General features: G+C 39.2%; 1 protein-coding gene and 1 non-coding gene across 3 annotated transcripts in view; one reads left to right on the forward strand and one right to left on the reverse strand.

Annotated features, from left to right (window-relative positions):
- WDHD1 (WD repeat and HMG-box DNA binding protein 1) overlaps positions 1-21337 on the forward strand; it is a 30436-nt gene extending 9099 nt beyond the window's left edge. For both annotated transcript variants that reach the window (XM_085225887.1, XM_085225888.1), the window contains exons 7-26: positions 586-681; positions 2168-2260; positions 2710-2816; positions 5187-5322; positions 5707-5905; positions 6112-6305; positions 6920-7104; positions 8231-8472; positions 8948-9085; positions 9361-9517; positions 11203-11317; positions 12485-12616; positions 12984-13201; positions 14718-14848; positions 16542-16598; positions 17438-17481; positions 17621-17773; positions 18211-18344; positions 19564-19699; positions 20300-21337. In XM_085225887.1, coding sequence (XP_085082013.1) covers positions 586-681; positions 2168-2260; positions 2710-2816; positions 5187-5322; positions 5707-5905; positions 6112-6305; positions 6920-7104; positions 8231-8472; positions 8948-9085; positions 9361-9517; positions 11203-11317; positions 12485-12616; positions 12984-13201; positions 14718-14848; positions 16542-16598; positions 17438-17481; positions 17621-17773; positions 18211-18344; positions 19564-19699; positions 20300-20500 — 2868 coding nt within the window. In that variant the 3' untranslated portion in view covers positions 20501-21337. The remainder of the gene's footprint in view (positions 1-585; positions 682-2167; positions 2261-2709; positions 2817-5186; positions 5323-5706; positions 5906-6111; positions 6306-6919; positions 7105-8230; positions 8473-8947; positions 9086-9360; positions 9518-11202; positions 11318-12484; positions 12617-12983; positions 13202-14717; positions 14849-16541; positions 16599-17437; positions 17482-17620; positions 17774-18210; positions 18345-19563; positions 19700-20299) is intronic.
- On the reverse strand, positions 3999-4070 carry TRNAG-UCC (transfer RNA glycine (anticodon UCC)). Its single transcript has one exon. It is a non-coding gene; the product is annotated as a tRNA-Gly (tRNA).
- Positions 21338-21657: the final 320 nt, after the last annotated feature.

The raw sequence follows: 21657 nt of genomic DNA on the forward strand, positions 1-21657 counted from the left end.
CAGTCAGTCTGGATTTGACTGTAGCAAGGTGCAAAGAGCAGTTTGGCCAGATTTCTCTCTTTGTAACCTAAATGTATGAGCTCTTTTGTTCTGTGTGTCATTAAAAATACTTTTGCTGTAATCTTAACTTATAAGTAGTTGCATTGTAATTAAATATTTTCAAGTCTACATTGGCAAAGTATTTTTCAGTCTTTTTGGATATTTATTTATTTATTTATTTATTTATTTAGAAGGAGTAGGTACTTGTATGAAAGAATTTATTTCAGTTCTAAAAATTATATGCCTTTTTTTCCTTTTAGCTTTTTCCACAGAATCACACAATGACCCAGGTTGGAAGGGACCCCAAGGATCACGAAGCTCCAACCCCCACCACAGGCAGGGCCACCAACCTCCACATTTCACAGCAGCCCAGGCTGCCCAGGGCCCCATCCAACCTGGCCTTGAACACCTCCAGGGATGGATGGGGCATCCACAGCCTCTCTGGGCACCCTATTCCAGCACTTCACCACTCTCCTTTAAGGGTTTTAAAAATACAGTAGATTTTCATAGAACTGGAGAACTCATTTTTGAATATTTTGTTTTCAGACATATGTGACAAACTGGCTGCTGCTGCAGAAATGTAATGACGTGATAAATGCTAAATCAATATGCAGGCTTGCCTGGCAACCTGGCAGTGGCAAGGTAAGTGACAGATTGTTGTAGCCACATCTTAATCCTCTGTTTCTCTTTGTACAGTAGAACTCAATCCAGGCAAGTCCAAATTCCAGCTCCAGAGAGTAAGGAAAATATTTGGGGTGAAGTTCACTTTTAGGAAAAACAAAAACTTGGAAGTGTTTGCTCGCTTAAGTGCCAGACTGTGCTTGGCAGTAGTCCATCTGTCAGCCCAAAACAATGTTGAACAGTCACAATGTGCTGAGTAGGAAGGAACATTGTGCATGAGGGAAATGACCTAATTGTTCACAGCAGAGCATCAAAGGAGTTCAGTCTCTCTCTTGGTATATTTTATCAATTAGTAATCTTGCTCTGCAAATGTCACCTAAGTGGTAAACTTAAAGAGGGTAAGGAGGAGGGAAGTTGCATTGCTGTGTAGATGTCTCTGTATCATATAACCTAGAGCATACCTGCCCCAGCTGGTAACATAAAGGAGAGAGGAGCAGATAGATTCAAACCTGTATGAAATGAAGCATGCCTCATCATACTTTAAGTAGAGGACAGAGAATTGAGCAAAAGGTGGTAATTTGGGAAAAATTGCTTGGTGGCTTTTGTTCTTGCCTGCTGTCTGGAAGGATGAATAATAGGTTCTGTCAAACTATTGACATTCTAGTATGCAGGGTCTAAGGAGTGTTTTCCAGTGGTTTCTCACAGTTCTGACTTGAATAATCTTCTATTTCCCCAACTTAGCCTTTTGTGAGCACTGTCTGCACGTGTCCACTCTCTGAAATACCTAGCATTATGGATTACTCTTCTGTGGGAGACAGAATGTCACTTAAAGCACAGGTTACTTGGTACACATATTGCATAAAAGCACAGACTTTAATGTTTACACAAATTCTTCACTGTCACACAAATGTAATCAGCTGCTTTGCTCCTATTATAAAGCAGATTATTAGAAATCTCTTTAAAACAAAAATAAACAAAGCCAACTAACACACAAATCCTATGAAGTAAACAGGCAGTAACAGCTATGTAGGTTTGCTAAATACCAAGTGAATTATTTCAGGAACGAGCTATTCAAGTAAGATTTATAGAGAAATTGTCATCTGATAAGAAGAGGGATGGGGAGGAAAGAAAAGGGAGAACATAAGACTTGTGTTCAGAGCACCAAAATTTATTTATGCGTGTTTCTTAGCTGTTACATAAATAAGAACTTAGAACCTTATGTTGCAGCTGTCATCAGTTTTCTGCCAGAAATAAATGAAGATTAAAGTAAAAACAAACATTCTTTGCTGTGTTGCATATGGAAAGCATTAAAGAACCTTGTAATTCAAGATTATTTCAGCATTCTTTACTTTCTCAGTTGGTATTGCTAGGATGCCAAGAGAACTTCTGGACATGTAGGCTGACACTACTGTAATACTTTTGAATGAAGAAGCTATGCTTTTTGGTTGAATGTTTTCTTGAAAGATAACTTGTTCTAAATTGCCTAATTCTTGTTTCCTTTCAACAGCTGCTGGCAATTCCTGTAGACAAAGTTGTTAAACTATACAGAAGAGAAACCTGGGATAATCAAGTTGATCTATCAGATACTTCCATCACGCAGGTAGGTACACAAAACATCTGCTTGCTAAATCTTCATTACAAATCTTAAGTGTTCTTCAGCTAGAAATATACCTTCTGCATAGGATTTTTTTCCCTTCCCACTTTCATTTCTGATCCTATTAACTTGATATCAGAAACCAAGGCAAGAGATATTAGATGAGTGTCAAACTTGTCTATGTGTCTCTGTTTTTTATCGTGGGTTGTTTGATATGGTTTGTATTACAGCATTTAGTGACAGAAGTTGAGTATTCTGAAGGAGAGTAAGTGTGCTATCTTTAAAGAATGGTTTTGCTGGGAACTTTTCTGAAGGCAGTTCTAGTTTGGGAAGCTGGATGTGGTTTGCTAAAGATATTTTTTTTCTTCTAGAACATCGATTTTATGCTTCAGAATATGAATGCGTTGTGTGCATTGGTAATACTTTGTCTCCCTATAATTTTTCATTCTTCCTAGCCCCTGAATGTTGTGGTGTGGTCTCCCTGTGGGCAGTACCTGGCAGCTGGAAGCGTGAATGGGTGTATGGTGGTGTGGAAGGTGGAAACCCAGGAGTGCATAGAGAGGTATGTAGTGCTGTTCCACAATCCCCATAATACATACTTTTTGTTAAAATAGAACTGTTATATCTCCTCTTTAAAACTTATTTGTGCAAATTGAGAACCATTGAATTGAGATTTACAGGGTAAGACAGTAAACCTTCTGCTAAAGTTCCACTGCAAACCGTACAATCACTGAGCATCCCTTGTTGGAAGGGACCCACAGGGATCATGGAGTCCCAGCCCTCTGTCTCCACGCAGTACCACCCAAAATCACCCTGTGTCTGAATGCATTGCCCAAATGCTCTGAGCTCCAGCAGCTAGGGGCCATGCCCACTGTCCTGGGCAGCCTGTTCCATGCCCACCACTCTCTGGTGCAGAAGCTTTCCCTGATCTCTACCTGACCCTCCCCTGATACAGCTCCATTCTGTTCTCTTACATCTAATTGCTGTCACCAGAGAGCAGAGACCCCAGTTCTATTTTTTTAGTATCCTAATTTTTAGTATCATCCACAAACTTAGCTACTATGCATTTGAGTGTGTGTCCAGATCACTTATAAAAACATTGAAGAGATTTACTGTAACCCTTTGAGTCTGAGCCATCAGCCAATTGTTCACTCTTTGTGTTTCGTACTTGTCTAGCTGTATGTTGGGCATTTTGTTCAGAGGGATACTGTGAGAAACAGTATCAAAAACTTTGCTAAAATCCAGAAAGATCACATCTATTGGCTTCCATTTGTCAACTAGGTGGACAACCTTTTCATGAAGGGAAATTAAGTTTATCAAGCAGTGCTTTCCCCTTTGAAGACCATATTGGCTGTGACCAATGACTACATTGTCTTTCAAGTGTTTTTCAATAACTCCCAGAATAATCTCCATAATTTAACCAGGCACTGAAGTGAGACTGACAGTTCTGTAATTACCAGGGTCTCCTTTCTTGTGCTGCTTAAAAACTGGGACATCTGCCAGCTTCTGGGAGCTCTCCAGATTTCCAAGACCGTTGAAAAGTAATTGAGAGAGGTCTCAGATTGACATCAGCCAGCTCTCTGAGTACCCTGGGATGAATCCCATTGAGCCCCATAGGCTTATATGCATTAGGTAGAGCAGCGAATCCCGCACAGATCTGGGGTTGGGCTGGGATTTTATTGTCACTGCAGGTCTCAGTCATCCAACTCAGGGCTCTGAGGGTTCCAGAACCCAAAATGCAAATTGCGTTGGCCGGGAATCGAACCCGGGTCAACTGCTTGGAAGGCAGCTATGCTCACCACTATACCACCAACGCTGTGCTGTGCTAGCAAGAACTCCAGGAGGCAGCAAAATAAAGGCTTAAGCTAAAAAATCCCATCTATCTGATCTTATAGATGGTCTCTGCAAGCACATCAGGGGAGAGGAAGAACACAAGCAAGCACAGGTTTGGAAGAGTGGTGTCAGGTCTGGGTGGTCCTGCTGTGATGCAGGGCTAACGTTCAGGCTAGGCTTGAGCAAGGGAGCAAGAGGAGGGCTCTTCCCTTATGCACACTAGTGAGGCACACTAATACCTAATTTCTTGTGCTGATGGGTATTCAGGGCCTGCCACATCATTCCCATATTCTGCCAGGAAGCAACTTCCACTGATGTCTGTCAGGTAGGAAAGTGGTGTTGCTTTGCCTTCCCCCACCATCTGTAGTGTGCATAGCTAAAAGAATCTGGAAGCATTTCAAAGGCGTTATTTTTTTATTACATTTTAATCTTCTAGTTGATTAAAGAATAGTTTTGATGGAAACAGATCTCCAAGTTACAAAGTTCAAGATTGTTGGCAGTAAGATGCAACTAAAGGAGAAATACTGACATGTCAGTAAGTCAGAAGGCAGGAAAAGGACAAATAGAACTTTATCTTTTTTAGTTTTAGTGAGGAACAGAAGGGAGGCTTTATCTGTCTGAATATCTTGAGTCAGAAACATGATTGTTACTCTAGTGCATATGTAAGGCCTTAAAGACATCATGTAAATAATTCATGGGAGGATTGTTTTGTGAGAATAAAGGGAGGAGAAGATGAAGGACTAAATCATCAATTTGGTACAAGAGAAACAGCTGAATGTTCTTTTTATAACTGGATGGTTCTGGAACATATTGTCTGCTGGGGAATTACTTTGTATTCTGCATGCATCAGGAAGCTGTTGTTTTATGAATATGATTCTGATTGATTTTAAAGCTTTAATTATTTCCTTCATAGAAAAGGAAGGTCTGCTCTATTTTTTAGGGTAGCTATTTATTCCAAAGGTAATTTATTAATTATTTTATTATCTGTATATATATATTTATGTTATTTTCTTTAGTATTACCACTGCTTACAATAACTTGAGGGTGTTTCTGCTCTGAGAGTCTTAATAAAAATAGGGAATTTTCATGTTCTTTTTAGGATGAAGCATGAGAAAAGTTATTCGATTTGCGGACTGGCATGGCATCCCAAATATGAGCAAATAGCTTATACAGATACTGAAGGAAATCTGGGGTTGTGGGAGGACATCGGTGGTGGAAAGAAACCAAACGACAAGGTGATCAGCACCAATTATTTCTTACATTCAAGTGATCGTTTATGTCATCAAATTGCATGAAACGTTTTCTACTGAGTGTTCCCATCAGCTCAGGCTGCCCAGGGCCCCATCCAGCATGGCATTGAGCACCTCCAGGGGTGGGAACCCACAGCTCTGGGCAGGGCCAGGGCCTCATCACCCTCATAGTTAAGCATTTTTTCCTAATTACCCTGTTAGTTTGAAACCTTTACCCCTTGTCCTATCTCTACACTCTGATTAAAGTCCCTCTCCAGATTTTCCATAGGCCTCCTTTATATACTGGAAGGAATTAGAATTGCTAATATTGATAAAAATAGTTAATAATTATCACCTGATAATTAATTATAATTGATAACATGGTTTTAGGTTGCCAATACTGTTACGAAAGACTATGAAGATCTTTTTGATGGAGATGATGATGACTATTTAAATGGAGATATGATTGAACCACAATCTTCCCCAAACACTGGAGCTAATGAAGATCATGGTGATGATGATGATGACCTTATGCCAACATCAGGCCATCCAAGACAGGCAGTAATTGATGATGATGATAATTCATTAGGTACAGAATAAGCTAATTTTCCAGAGCTCTGTAGTGCTGTTATTGAAACAGATTCTTAGCATCCTTTCTTGGCATCGTCTATTTACCTACATTCTGTCTTATTTTTCCAGATAACTTTTCACTGTTTTAATATTTTTACCTATTTTCTGCTGCAATGATAATACTTGGAAGATATCAATATACATGTATGTGTTTGAAACTTTTAGATATTGGAATGATAAAAGCTAATTCCAATCTACTTGAAAAGGAGGAGGATGATGATGATGATCAGATTGGTGGCTTTCCAGCTTTGCCAACGTCATCTACACAGCAGCCTTTTTATGATGGGCCAAGGCCAACCCCCAGGCAAAAACCATTCCAGTCTGGCTCCACTCCTGTACATCTCATGCATCGCTTCATGGTAAATCTCACTTCTGTGTGGTTCTGTAAATGTAGTTGCTTTGTTAATATTGTATTAATATCCTGGTTTTGCTTGATCTTAATCTGATCTTTCCCAAATCTATATTTGTATGTTGTGGTTTTGTTCTTTTTTTTTTTTTTTTTTTTTTTTAATGCTTCACAGTGTGAAGCTAACTAGTAAAAAGTAGGCTTCGTGTTAATGCAGACTGCATAGTTTTATGCCTTGTGTTTTGGTTGCTTTTGATGTAGAAGTAAATATTTGGCTTCGAGACAGAAATACAGTTTGTACCTGTGCTATGGAAGTCAAACTTTCTATTTAGTCAGAATTTGTGGATATTTTTGTACTTTTAAGATTTGTGCTTTCATCAGTCATTATTTCTTTGTAACTGCAAGCTGTTAACGTTTTATTTTGTAAGGAGAAATATGGCTAAGCAATGAGAACAAAACTGTTTTTTGACCTAGTTGAGCTGTTTCAAAAACTAAAACAGACCTGTCTATGTAACTCTTCAGTCTTCTTCCAGTTTCCCACCTAGTACTGGTTCAGATGGTTATCTTACAGTAGGCTATTTGAGGGCAGTCAATATGATGGACGATTTTATTATTTCTTTTGAATAGGTTTGGAATTCTGTTGGTATCATTCGTTGTTACAACGATGAACAAGACAACGCTATTGATATAGAATTCCATGATACCTCCATACATCATGCCACACACCTGCCTAACTCCCTGAATCACACCATGGCTGACCTTTCTACTGAAGCTATTTTACTAGCCTGTGAGAGTACAGAGGAACTCGCAAGGTAAGCCATGGCTTTGCTCTGCCAAACTTGTAGTATGGAATTACACTTACCACGTTTCATATATCCTAGCTCTTATCACTTTAGTTTAGATTTTTGGCTTTTGATCTTGTTCTTTTATTTATGGGGCTGCTTTTGAGGAGGATTTTTCACCTCCGCCCATGTGCAATCTTCAAGATATTTAAAGATGTATTTTGTTTCCTGTGGATTTTTTTCTTTTTTTTCTTTTTTCCCAAACACATATATACTAGAAAGTGCATGCATTGCTAGCACAAAGGAAATTGTAAACGTGAACAATAGTCTTTCAGTCTGCTCAGATCAATGATAAATTGTGAGGTCTGTGCTATTTCTTTTCACAGCGTTGCTAAGGAGAGATGTTTGGAGATACCCACAGTCTTAGAAGAAAAATTATAATGTGAAGAGCTTAAGAACATTTAAGAGCAGCAGCAGTACTATTGCTGTTTTTTCTTGTGTTTTCTGTAGAAATATCTTGAAGGAAGAACTTTTTGCTTATTCTGGCACATACAGCACTGTGACAGGCTAAGAAGCAATCTTTGCCTTTGAGAGTATTATTTGTATGTATTGATTATCTGACTTTGAACTTTTTTTTTTTCCAAAGTGAGGTGAACATGTGAGTTATCTATCAAAAATAATGGTGTCTGTGAATTGGTTACAGACAATTTTCAATTATTAAGATGTCAGAACCAAAGTTCCCTTTTTTTTTTTTGCTCCTGAAGGATAGCATGATTTGACAAATATGTAATAAAGGCTTGTTGTCAGGAGTACCAAACACCTTCAGTTCCTGTTAACGCTAATTAAGCACAACACTTGTCTATTTCCATCTAAAAATCTCCTTTCAGACCTCTAATATGTCTCATGCTTCAGAGGCTCTAAATCTACAGTGGTGGAGTTCAAGTTGGTTCTTCAGGTTTTGAATAGTAAGAGCAGGGCTTTGCAAATCTTGTAATCTGTAGGATGACATTGTTCCTTTCCATGAGACTCACAGATCCAAGGTCTCTGATAGAAACATATTAGGTTAGTGTAGTTGAAGTGCATGGTATATTTTCAGATATTTTATTTATTTTTTCTTGTTCAAATACTTACGTGCTGTTCTTTTTCTCTCTTTCAGCAAGCTCCACTGCATTTATTTTAGCTCCTGGGATGCAAACAAGGAGTGGACAGTAGATATGCCAAAGGATGAAGATATTGAAGCAATCTGTCTAGGTCAGGGCTGGGCTGCTTGTGCCACTAGTGCCTTGCTGGTTCGACTGTTTACAGTTGGAGGAGTTCAGAAAGAGATATTCTGTCTCCCAGGTCCAGTGGTGTCTATGGCAGGGCATGGAGAGCAGCTGATGATTATTTATCACAGAGGTATTTCTCCCTTCTGTCCTTTTTGTGTCCTTAGTTTGTGTTTTCATTCCTCATCTGTTACTGGCTTCAAAATGCTGTATTTGTGTAGTCATGAGAAATATTTTACTTTTCCCCCTTGTCTTGACGATGGCTATACTGTCACAACCTGTAAGTCTTCAGCATCTGACAGTAAAGCATATGTTTTATATTGGGATGCCTAGATTAACTTGTGGGGAACAGGAGAATTTTATAACAGTAGCACAAATAGATTGAACTTAGGTTTCAGTCATGCCATGATTAATTATTTGAGGAAATTAAGGAACTAGTTGTTATGCATACTTTGTATGTCGAAAGGAACAAGTAGTCTCTTGTCTGGGAGTTTATTCTTGAATAACACTGCCTTAGACTTAGCTTTTGATTCAGAAGTTACCTAAATCTAGCCAAGTGACAAAGACCACTTGCTTTCTAACATAGTCTTTGAACAACTTCTTCCTAGGTACTGGATTTGATGGAGACCAGTGCCTTGGAGTACAGCTGATGGAGCTTGGAAAGAAGAAGAAACAAATTTTGCATGGAGATCCTCTTTCTCTTACAAAGAAATCCTATTTGGTGTGGGTTGGATTCTCAGCAGAAGGTATGGAGTTAAATGAAATGCAAATAAAATTAATAAGGTAAAATTAATGAAAGCCCTGAACTGGGATCAGTTCCCTGGCAGTAGCACTGGCTGTCAGAAGGTGGCGCTTCTTTCTAAGGAAAGCAGTTTGCCAGCCAGGTCGTGCTGTTTGTGTGAGAGGATATTGAATTTGAGTTATGTAAAACGTCATTTCCCAGCAGTATCCACCAGATCAAACTCAGCCACGTCATAATTAGTTGCCTGTCAGAATAATTCTCTGCATTTGTATCCAACAGGTACCCCGTGTTACGTGGATTCTGAGGGAATTGTGAGGATGTTGAACCGAGGACTTGGGAACACTTGGATTCCAGTGTGTAACACACGAGAGCATTGCAAAGGCAAATCTGATCATTACTGGGTCGTTGGCATCCATGAAAACCCCCAGCAGCTCAGGTCAGATATGCCCCAAGGGAAATGCTCCGTTTGTCTTACCTCCTAGAAAGAGAAACTGGAAATAAGTTTTACTAAAACAGATAATTATACATGAATGTAATTCAGCATGAATGTTTCGTTACTAAGTTTGTTTTGAATAAACTCTTAGTTTTATAATGTGTAACAAACTAATATTAGCTTCTTGCCTTGGCTGACAGGGATGTGCACTTTGTTATGGAATCACATCTCTGATGCAGGCAATTTGTAAACTGCACTTTGCTTATGGTTGCTCTTAGGATTCTGCTTCTGTTGTTGATAAGTTTTTTTTTAATTTCTGAGTTTTTAGCTATATTTTTCCCTTTTGTCCCTTTGAGAAGACTCAAATCCTGTAACGAATCTACATTGTTAGGCTCAGATAAAAAGAACAATCTGGTATTATGTTAATATTTAAACTGTGGCCACAAAGAAAGATTCTGGGAAAGTGCTGATGTGTTCAAATAATTATTTAGCTGAGAGTGACCCATTACTTTAAAATGTGAGTATTCCTCTTAATTGTAACAAGCACCAGAGACACTTAGTGCCAAGCTTTGTGCGTAGTCTTATTCAGTGATCTGTGTCCTTTTCCCACTGGATCATAGAATCCATAGAATCCTAGAATGGCCTGGGTTGCAAAGGAGCACAGTGCTCACCCATTTCCAACCCCCTGCTATGTGCAGGTCACCAACCAGCAGCCCAGGCTGCCCAGAGCCACATCCAGCCTGGCCTTGAATGCCTGCAGGGATGGGGCATCCACAGCCTCCTTGGGCAACCTGTTGCATTTTATTGAAATTTAGGCTGTCTCACTTTGCTGGTCACGCAGGTCACCAAGAATGTGCAGGACACATTGTGTTGGTGGGATGGTCAGCTGCAAGTCAGTCATCTTGTCTTTCTGCTCCAAAAAGGATGGTGCTGACCTCTGAATTGCAAAGGGCATTCGATTCAGAGCCACCAGCATACTGAAGATAAGGGGGGGGGAGGGTTATTGTGGGAACAACATATGCTGTAACCAACCTGGATAGCCAGAACACTAATGCTTCCTGTTCCTTTTTCCCCTAGTGTTCGAAACACTAGCTTAGAGCTATGAAACCAGACATTTTTGTCAATGCTTGTTGGTGCTGCTGGAAACACAGCTCTTCTCCAATCAATGTTTTGCTTAAGTGATAGTTACCAGAACACTAGTTTAATGAAACATTAAGACTACATTGTTAGTGTACGTGTATCTGCATGCCCTCCCTTTTTGTTTTCGCCCTCTGTGTGCCTAAATACAGCACTGTGAAGTCCAAAACCTTCATCAGAATAAGCAGTCGATGTGCCTGCTCTTTTTCCAGTGGCCTTTTGTTGTTTGGTAGATTCTGCATTTAATAAACTGCACTTATGTTTTGTAATTGCTGTCAAATTGTGTGTTGTGTGAGATAGAGATCTGCGTCTGTTCTGTGCCATACTTTTCTGATGTGAACAAGAGCAGCGTGTGCCTTGCTGCTTTCAAAATCTTTTATTGGTTGCAGTGTAAAAATAACCCTTCATATGCAATCTTACGTCTTGCTATATTTAAGTCAGTAATTTAATTACTACTTTTTTAAGACCAAATCCTCTTAAAGTATCTTGCTTCTTAGGAGACGTGGTTTAAATGATGAGGATTGCAGCTGCTTTTTGTTTCCCATGCACAGGTGTATTCCTTGCAAAGGAGCCCGATTCCCTCCGACACTTCCACGTCCTGCAGTGGCAATATTATCTTTTACACTCCCTTACTGCCAAGTTACAACAGAAAAGGGACAGATGGAGGTATGGAATGATGCTGAGACCACAGCTGATTGTCTTAGACATCCGCATAGTAGGGATTATACAAGCTTTCTATTAATCATCTCTGCGAGGAAGAGGGTGGTACAAACTCTGCTTAAGGCACCTGGCTAAGGAGGTTATCTGAGTTCAGGCTTTCCATTTGTTTTGCTTTACAGCTGGTTCTAGAAGAATACGTAATGAAGCTGTTAGAGTTGACACAAGGTTAATATTTACAAATAAAGGAGAACATCTAGAAAAGTATATCAATTATCCCACTTTTAATTGATTTATGTATTACGGTGTTGTGGGGTTCAGCTGTAGTACATGAAATAGAAATGGACATGAAATGCTGGCTTCAAACTTAGAGACTGTCCAGTGCTGTTGGAAGTTTATTCTCATATAAGTGTAAAGAGTTTCAACAAGTACTTTTCTTCTATGAACTCATTTTAATTCCTATTGAAGATCTATTTATTTATTAATTTATTCTTTATTTGATGGATAATGGTGGTTTGCTTGTTTCGTTTTGTTTTTCCTGTCTTTTCCAAACAATAAAAGGGAACCTTCAGGAACTGTCAAATTAGCCTGAGGGAATTTGTACTTCATTGTGTGTTGTGCTTATAAAGAAACAGATGATTCCTAAGATCTAATGACAACTTAGTGGCTTTGAATGAGTTATTTTTCCACAGAGCTAGGCTGGTGAAATAACCATACCAGTATTTCACTGGAAAACATCAGTTATGAGTTTTTTTTTCAGCTGTCTCACAAATGAGTATTACTCCTACAGTTCCAGTGTTACTGTGGAATACTTCCACTTTGCTGTGGGACAGAAATTACAAGATAAAACGATCAATTTGTTCAAGAATTGCCTGTGCTGTGTAGCAAAGTGAAGAAGTGAAGAAGTCTAAGAATCATCCTACTGAAAGCCTGTGGTGCAGATGGAATTTAGAATACATGGAGTCTGTTCAGTTTGTAGATGGATATTAAGTGTGGTCTGCTTATCCTGATGAGGCATTGGCATTTGAAGAGAGTTGTCTACCTCTCGCCATCGTTATAAAATGAAAAGAAGACTTAAGAATGAATGATAAAATCCTTTGTAAGTTGTTAGGCATTGAGCTAAGAGCTTCCTTGTTTACCCCCACCTGACCTCCAGAATGTCTCTCTCTTTTTCAGGAGCAATACTGGCGTTCAGTGGTATTTCACAACTATGTGGATTACTTATCAAGAAATGGCTACGAGCTTGATGAAAATGCTAAAAGTCAGCCAGTGAAGGAACAGCAGGAACTTTTGATGAAATTGTTTGCTGTAAGTACAAGGAAATCAAAAACAAAAATAATCCCTGACGCTTTATTTTGAGTAGATGGCATTTGATTTAAACTCTGATGTGATTCTCTGAGTGGAAGTTTGGCTCGTCCAGTGGAAGTTAGTGCTCCCCAAATGCAATAAGAGGTGGATGGCAGCTCATGTTGTTATTGCTTATCACAGGATAGAAAGAAGGAAGGCTTCTTAACCAAAAATTAAAGAAAAAACAGCCGTCTAAAAAGAGATTGATAATTTGTGGCAGTTTGTCTTTATTCACTAGGTACACAAAACCTCATCGTGTTCTGGTCCTGTAGTCTTCAGAGAGCTGTGTCACTGAACTATGTAACTCTCAAGGCTTTTCTCCTTTCAGCTTTCTTGTAAACTGGAGCGTGAATTCCGCTGTGTGGAACTTGCTGACCTCATGACACAAAATGCTGTGAATTTAGCCATCAAGTATGCATCCCGCTCTCGAAGACTCAATTTAGCTGAGCGACTCAGCGAGGTGGCTGTAGAGAAAGCAAGTGAATTGGCAACAGCACTGGGGGATGAAGAGGAGGAGGAGGATTTCCGAACTCACTTGAATGCTGGGTAATGCAAATTTCTGGGATTAAAAAGCTGGGAATGTTTTTACTGATTTCTTAACAGTGGCTTCAGAGGCAAGGTGGACCTGATTCTAAGTTGCTCTGATTATTTTTTACTTTTGTTTTCTTCTAAGCTTTTGTTGTTTTGATCGACTCCAACCTAATTTTTTTTTCTCTTTGCCTTTTACCTCTCTTTCATCCACACCCATTTTAAAGTCCTTTTACTTCTAGGCAGCTCCCTCATCTTTCAGCTACCTCAGGTACCCCACTATGTCTTATTCCCTCACCTCTAATCCCAGCTCTTCAAAACGAATGAAATATTACAGGTTTGCTGTGCGTTCATTTCTTTATATCTGTGCTGCCTGCCTTTCCTCCTATACCTACGTCTGTTTTATCTGGAGGCAAAAGAAGTTTATTTTCTTCTCTCTGCGTATTGTTGTTGTTTTGAATTTGTTTTAAACTGTGGGACATACGGAAGAGCTGTGTGTTCTTGCTTGGCATCTGGATGATGCAGCTGGAAGGAAGCAAATAGCTAACCACCAGTCAGATAAAGCAGAGAAATGTCATAATGTTTTATCAGAAGCAGTGTCCTCCCACAGCAATTTTCTGTATGCAATTTGTAACTTTTTTAAGCAAGAGGAAATGATAAGCAGAGGAACTTGTCTAGAGCCTTTCCCTTTTCTCCTGTGTGAAACTGCATGTTTGAAACTCCTTGCCAAGTGGTCTGCCCCCTTCTGGAGCATGGATGGGAGTTGCTATCCCACATCTGCAAGTTCAGCCACTCCGAGGGCTGAAATACACCACAGACACTGGATTGTTCTTTGCACCCAAGCAATTTAATACTGCCATTCTAAGTAAGAGACATGAACCTTTTGTTTACATGTACATGCATTTTAGTAATCAGTAAAGAGGGAAATGCAAGGAATGTACATACTATAATTTGGGAATTTAGAAAATAACTGGATTAAACATGAAAACCTGCTGCCTAAACTTCAGACTGAACATATGAGTCTCTCTTGTCACATGTGCATTTTGTTTATGCAGAAAAGTAGCCTGGCATTTCTCATGATAGTGGAGGTATTTATATTTAAATTGAGATTACAGAAAGTGTCTTCTGTTTGTGTTTACCTTTGTGGCAAAGCGTGCTTAGCAGCCATGTTGTGAGCTCTGTAGAAGGTGGCAAAAGCTTGCTCTTTCTGTTAGAATGTTTGCTCTTGTGTGCAGAGCTATTTGAAGAATGGTGTGAGCACTTGGACTGGGTTTGAGACTCAGGTGGTTTCATAGCTGTGCGGTCTGTCTTAGAGCTACATGAGAATCACTGCAAGTGCTTTGTGCTGAACTGCAGTGGTTAATGCAACTTGATTTTTAGTAATCACTGCGTTGTAATCAGTGTAACGAGTGCCAAATGTTTTTCATCTTATTTCCTAAATTAGTTAAGGAAGTTAGCCTTCGTTTCAGTTTACTGTGTGAATGTGGTGGAGTTCCAGGCACCTCTTCCTTCCTGATGAATTCCTTCCTTTTAGTTACAGCACCTCTGCCACAGAGTGGGGCCAGCTGCCAGGCAGAAGTGCTCAGCAGGACCAAGAGATGGAAGAGGCTGAGGAAACCGATGGGTGTGAGGAAGCAGAAGGAATGCCTGAAGTGCCTAAACAGAGTAAGAAAAGTCTGTTCTCTGAGTGGGATGGAAGCTATAGAATCGTTTGAGTTGGAAGGGACCCTTAAAGGCCATCTAGTCCAGTCCTGCTGCTGTGAGCAGGAGCACCTTGACCAGAGCCCCATCCAGCCTGAGCTTGGATGTCTACAGGAGCAGGGCATCAACCACCTGTCTGGGAAACCTGTGCCAGTGCTTCACTACCCTTATTGTAACAAACTTCTTTCTGATATGCAGTATAAATCTCCCCTCTTTCAACTGGAAACCATTTCCCCTTGTCCTATCAAGACATCTTATCTGGACGTGTTCTTCACAGACTTGATAATGAATTCTGGAAATTCTCTGATAACTTTTAGTTTGGATGTAGCACCAAACAAGTAATCATAGAATCACAGAATCACAAGCTTGGAAAGGACCTGCAAGATCATGTAGTCCAACTATCCTAATGGAGTTTTCTCTCTGTTTTTTATTTTATTTTTTATTTTTTACATAAAATTTAGGAAAGACAGGCACAGCACCTGACAAAAAGGTGAGGTTCAATTTAGAAGCCAGTAGAAATTAATCGTGTTTCTTTCACTGAATTGTGAAAGTTTGCAGCTGTAGCAGGGGCTGTGTTTTCTGCTGGCTAGTTAGAACAGGCCTAGTGGTTTCTAATCCATCTTGCCTTTAACACATGAAAAGATACGCAACAGGTCTAACAGGGTGACACACAGAAACTTCTGCCCCTGAGCTTCCTGTTACCAGAATTCCCTGCATGATAGAGCCCACCTGATCAGGGTCCGTAGCCCAGCGTGTGCCTGCAGTCACTGCAGAATAACAGAATGTGTATCTCCTGCTCTGGCACAGCTCGCTTGTGTATGGTCCATAACTGCTTAAAGGGATCCCTGGGGAGGTTTTTTGTTGTCTGACACTGTTTCTAACATACTAGGTCACTCTGTGATGCTATTATTTGACTTCAGTTCAAGTCTTGCAGGAGATGAACTGGTGGACCAACAGTTCACTGAGTATTCCCTCTTCAGCATCTGGGCTTTTACTTGCAAAACAATTGTCAGGCAGTCTGCAGTGTTCTGATGTTCCTGTCATTACCATAGGCAGACTGGTTTTTTTTTTTCCCCTTTACTTTGTCTCCATTCACCTCCTCATCTTTCCCACCCTGTTGTATGTTTCTGTGTGCTGAAAATGTTCATTTGGGGGCTTCTAAGTGGTGATCTGGAGGAGAAAAGCAAAATGAGTTTAGTGATTATTCTCATTTTGCTTGGTCTGTAAGGTGTGTTAGCTTCTTACCCCCAAAAAAAGGAGACAAAAAATGGATGGATGGAAAGATAGCTTTACCTGTAAAACAGAACTACTGCTTTCTGTTTTACTATAGTTATTTATATTTACTTTTTACAGCATTGGCATATCACAGTTGTCTACCTCTTATTGTTAAGTATTTATTTAAAAATTATGCTTCTCTCTTTCAGACATGACTAGCTTTTCTAATTAAAAAAAAATAGGTTTAAGAAATAAGTACAGAACTCTTAAAATAAATCCAGTTAAAGAAGATGGATGGCTTTGTAAAAGTGTGTGCACAATTTGGAAATGAACAGATATACTTTAAAATACAGATTGCTTTCCTATAACTCGCTTGTGTGTTTAGGATTCTGTTTTTAACTGGTTATGTTATTACATTTTACTGTACCCTTTTGTTCCAAAGGGCCAAATCCTTTCTCCAAGGCAGTCTCTTCAGCAGAGGTGATTACTCCTAAGTCTGGTGAGTAAATCTCCATTTATTCCATTATAAGAACTTTGCCTCACCGCCTCCATTCCTGTTTTTATTTTCTTTCCTCTCATTGCTACTAAAATACAGTGCCTAACGGTGCTGTCAGGGAGTAACTTATGCTGATTGTTATTTTCACATTTTTAAGAGGTTCCTTACTCCTTTGATGTCATCTTTACCTGATGATGCTCTTCGGCACTATGCTGATAACCTTGCTTGTGCCAAGTGCTGAATCAGTTGTCTGTCTGGCTTTGTCCTGAAGGTGTTCTTTCAGACAGAGAAAAATTAGAACAATAATCATTTGATTTGTCTTCATAATTACAGATATGTTCATTGCTTGCACTTACAGAGCAGAGTTAGTATCCCTGCCGTAGGACTGTTAGTCTGGTTTAACAGGCAGGGCAGAATGCAGTCTTTATTCTTTCTTGCTTCTTCCCTCCTGCCATCCTCCAGCAAGATGAATAGGAATGGAAATGGAGGAAATAATGGGTGTTCCTATGGATTTGTAGTTGTAGGTTCAGTGTGGCTTTTCTGATGACTAATAATAGCAGAGGATGTATAGTATAACCTTCATGCAGTTAACAAAGTGCTTTTCTTTTTATCCAAATGCTTTCAAGCCTAAAGGGAACTTCTTTGCTTTGGTGTGGGATAATGAATGCCTCTGATCCAGTCATCATCTTTAATTTTCAACTAACAGAGGCTGAAACATGAAAAATGAATGTTGGCCACGTTTTTTGCAAATGAGGCTGATGATCTTTCATCTACTTATCTGCAGTGTGCGTGTTGTGCACACACACATTTTTACATTCTTGTTTTTCTTTCCAATTAAATAGCTGTAATTGCATCAAGCAGCCAAGGACGAGTGAATCCCTTCAAGGTAAGAATCTTGAAGCTGGTTTGATTGTGGTATTCTGAAAATCACAGCAGATGATTATATCTAAATACACAGTACAACTACGACAGAAATCCTGGGGGGACAGAGGATAAAGAAAGTGTCTGTTTATTTGTTTTGCTAGGTGGCATCCAGCAAAAAGGACCCGTTGGTCCCCTCAGCAAACGTTTTAGACACTATGAGCAAATACTCAAAGAAAATTTCTAGCAGTCGAGCTGTAAACAAGCAGAGCCCTCCAGTTATAAAGCCTCTGATTCCTAAGCTGAAGTCCAAGCAGGTAATGCTTCTGGTCTCTTCACGTTGTTTCAATAAGCAAAAAACAGTCAGTTGAGTTTCAGCAGCTTTCATCAAGTGTGAAACCTGTTGATTTAGTAAATCAACAGTTGTAGGTGGCAGTGTTCTTGTAAGCATAATGCAGAAATTTATGCAAACGCAGAACAGGAATAGAAAAGTGTTGCTTCATTTGTAGAAATTATATTCTGCAGTGAATCTCATGCTTTTATTTTAAATAATATTAAGTAAATGTCTGCTGTGCTGAAGTCAAGTGGTTTATGTTACATTTTTTTGGATGAGTTGTTCCATTCATGGAAATGACTGCTACGTGTTTAGAAAAAGGTCTGCTTTTTGTTAGGCTCTTTGATGTGCATTGTTTGAGGGTGGCACTGCTGCAGTTTTTCATTCACCTTATTTTTTTTAATACACCAACTTCTCCAGGCTTCAGCAGCGTCCTTCTTCCAGGTACGCACACCTAGCTCCAGTGAAAAAAGAGTGGGAGAAAGAGAAGAAAAAGCAGGAAATGAGCCCCCTGTGGTCCAAGTCACTGCACAGGACAGCTCTGAAAACAAAAGGTGAGTGAACACTTGCTGCTCAGTGCCATAGTCTGATCTTGATAGAACAGCAAGTCCAAAAACTATTTGTTTCTGAAGACATAGGGCTAGCCAAGGTGGCTTAATATCAAGATTCAAGTTTTAGCTCACAAATTGTCATATCTGTGAGTTTTCAGAAGAACAGCAAACTGGTGCTTATACTGTGGCAATTTAATAACATGCTTATTACATTCACAGTGACAGAGCAGAGAGAGTTTCTGTTTATTCAATCTTTCCAGTTATGCATGGCAGCATTGTTCAAAGTGTAAGTTTTGCATCAGCCTGAAACAAATTCATAGAGTGCACGCATGAATATGTGGATGAATAATAAACAAACAGTGCCTAATGCACAGTGTATCATTTCAAGGGTGTAAGCAACAATTTTTGCCTTAATAATTTTGAAACTGATGATAACCTTTGAATGCTGCTGTACTATTTCCAAATACAGGGAGAGCTTAACATTAAAACATGCCTAGGCAGACTCAGAGAGCTGAAAGCTAAATGTTGTATGTGGAAGTGTAAATGGTTAATTTTAATATGGGTGCTGCTGGTTTGCTTTGTGCTGTGTATTTTTGTTTTGCAATTTTATTCATATAAACTTTTTAAGGAAAAACAGAAAGCAAAAAACTGGCATCACTTAAGCAATAGATCTCTTTCTTGCTAACACTCTTAATGCGTGTTACTCCTCTGCAGCAGATGTATTTTCCACAATCCCAGTCCTCATGAAACTTGCATTATTATAATGACTTTTCATTTAGACTTCATTTAACTGAGGAAGTCAAACGTAATTATTATTCATTTGGACTAGTATTCTTTTCATTAGCCTTAACAGATAAGGTTCTAAAGCGTGGGACAAAGAGAACTGTGAAAAGGATTAGCTGAAACGTGCTAATATGTGCTCTATTTTTAGGCTGACGAGACCTTGTCAGAAAGAAAGAGAACCATTATGCTTTGTCATTCTGAACCTGAAATGTTAATCTCCACATCTATCACAGAATTAATAAAAACGCTTGGATTAGTCTTGCCTTGTCAGCATGTTCTGTTAGCATACTGCAAGAGGAGAAAGTGAACTGCTGACTATATGTGCTTTTGCTTTTGAGAACAAAAAAACCCTCTCAAGTGCTGTTTAGAAATGTTATTTTGGGGCAGATGGTTTTCTTGTAACCTTCATTAGCTGACATTCTTTCTGTGCTTGTTTAAGACCAAAGACAGGTTTCCAGATGTGGCTAGAAGAGAACAGAGCAAACATTTTAACAGATAATCCTGGTCTGAATGAAGCAGAAGTAATAAAAGAAGGCATGAGTCGGTTTAGGATTCTGTCAACAGAAGAAAGAATGGTAAGAAACGTTCTCTAATTTATTTTTATTTTAGATTTCTTTTTTTCCCTCACCAAATTCTTTGATTATTTCCAGTTAGCACATTTTTTCCTTTAAATTCCACTGTTGTCCATCCTCAGGAACTTAAGTTTTGAATTGGACCATGATCTAAAACGGACACTGTGTGAAAATATTTACTGTGTTGATGTCTTCATAATAAATAAAACAGAAAGCTGCTTTCCCAAAATGGGGCATCTGGGAGAAATGTAATCAATGAAGATATAACAAATGAGAAGGGAAGGAGTTAAAAGTGATATAGTGAGACTTAATTCATTGGGGCTTGGTTCTAAAGCCTTTTGGCTTTCTTATTTGTCCAGAAGGGCCATTAAAGCCTTCAGTTTCATATACAGGCTCAAAGGAATTATAGTTTTGAAGGTGAATGCTGTTACAAAAAAAAAAGTGAGGACATTTTACTCAACTTAATTAGCAGTCTCTCTTAGTTCTTACCAAGAATTACTCCAGCACTTCCTTACAGTCAGAGAAAGAGGGCATGTAAAATAATGCAGTGAATTTTGTGGCCTGCTGTGTCGTTTGCTACTTAACGATGTACTTTCTTCAAAGGTGTGGACTGAGAAAGCAAAAGGTGGAGCAGTAAATGATTTAACAGAAGATAAAAAACGAAAGCGTCCCACAGCTGATGAAGATGAGGCGAAAAAGAATGAGGAGCAAAAATCAGAGGACTCAAATGTATCCAAAAAGAAGAAGCCTTTAGATCAATCAACCAATGTCAGATTGTCATCTTTTGCATTCAAGCAGAGCTAAATAATGTGGTACCTTCTCAGCATCTGCTTTCTCAGTGCTGTTATCCAGTGTTTTCAAAAATTTGCCACTGTACTCAAAGAGCACTAGCAAAAAGAGAGTGCCTTGCTCCAAATGTTTTTAGGAAGTATCTTAAGATCGACTCTTTAGAGAAATGTTGAATCCGTTCATCAGGTCTCTTTGCAAATTGCTAGTGTAAAGACAGACAGAAAAGCTAATGCTAATGGACCTGTTACCTAGGAGTGCAGTTCCACAGTTTTGTGTAGCCATGTGTCTGCACACTCATAATATTTGGTGCTAAATATGGGTGTCGTTTTGGGGAGCATATGCTATGTACAAAAACTGTCCTGTGGTTTTAGAGTCATGGCTTCTGTACCATTCCTTCTGCCTGCTGCAAACACTTGTAAGAGAAGGACAGTGCAAGGAGTGAGAAGGAGGGGAAGATGATGACTTAACATCTTGATGGTCAGCTGCAGTTTCAGCATGTGAGGCAGTCACTGAGAAGCCTGACCCAGGCTGGGACAGCAAACCAGAGCAGGTAGGACTGAAGCTGAATTAGGAGTATCAAGTGTGCAAAAATGAGCCATGCCAGACTATGCAAATGTGCTTTCCCTGTCTGTACATCAGTGCTCAGAAATTGTGTGCATTGTTTCATGTGTTTGTTTTTAAAATGAAATGTGATTGTTCCTTTCCTTTACAGTTTTTGTAATTAAGCAGACTTTAAGGCAGTCATATTTACCCTTCTTTGGGGAAGAGGCAATGTGTCTAGTAGATACATTTGAAAGACATTCAAGTTTCAGAACTTCTTTTTTTGAGATAAATTAAACCAATTTAACATAACAGCATCCTGTTTTGTTTTTTTTTTTCTGGCTTTACGAACCTTTTCTTTTTGTTTTTATTCTTCATTTCTCTTCATTTTATTACTGAAAAGCCGAATGATTCTCCATTGGGAAGACATTTTTAACATTAAAATCTGTAGGTTGAAGATCCAGAGTGATTTTTGTACATTGCAGAGGTATTCTGCAAAAAAAAAACCAACCTCCTGTTTTCCCTGTACTTAGAAAATAGAAGGGTCATGATGTCAGCTGGGATGGTAAACACATATAGAGAAAAATCTTAAGCCCCATTAATTTAAATCCCTTTTTTAGATCCACTGTTCT

The sequence above is a fragment of the Meleagris gallopavo genome, chromosome 5, assembly GCF_905368555.1.
Source record: "Meleagris gallopavo chromosome 5, MGAL_WU_HG_1.1, whole genome shotgun sequence".
Lineage (NCBI taxonomy): Eukaryota > Metazoa > Chordata > Aves > Galliformes > Phasianidae > Meleagris > Meleagris gallopavo.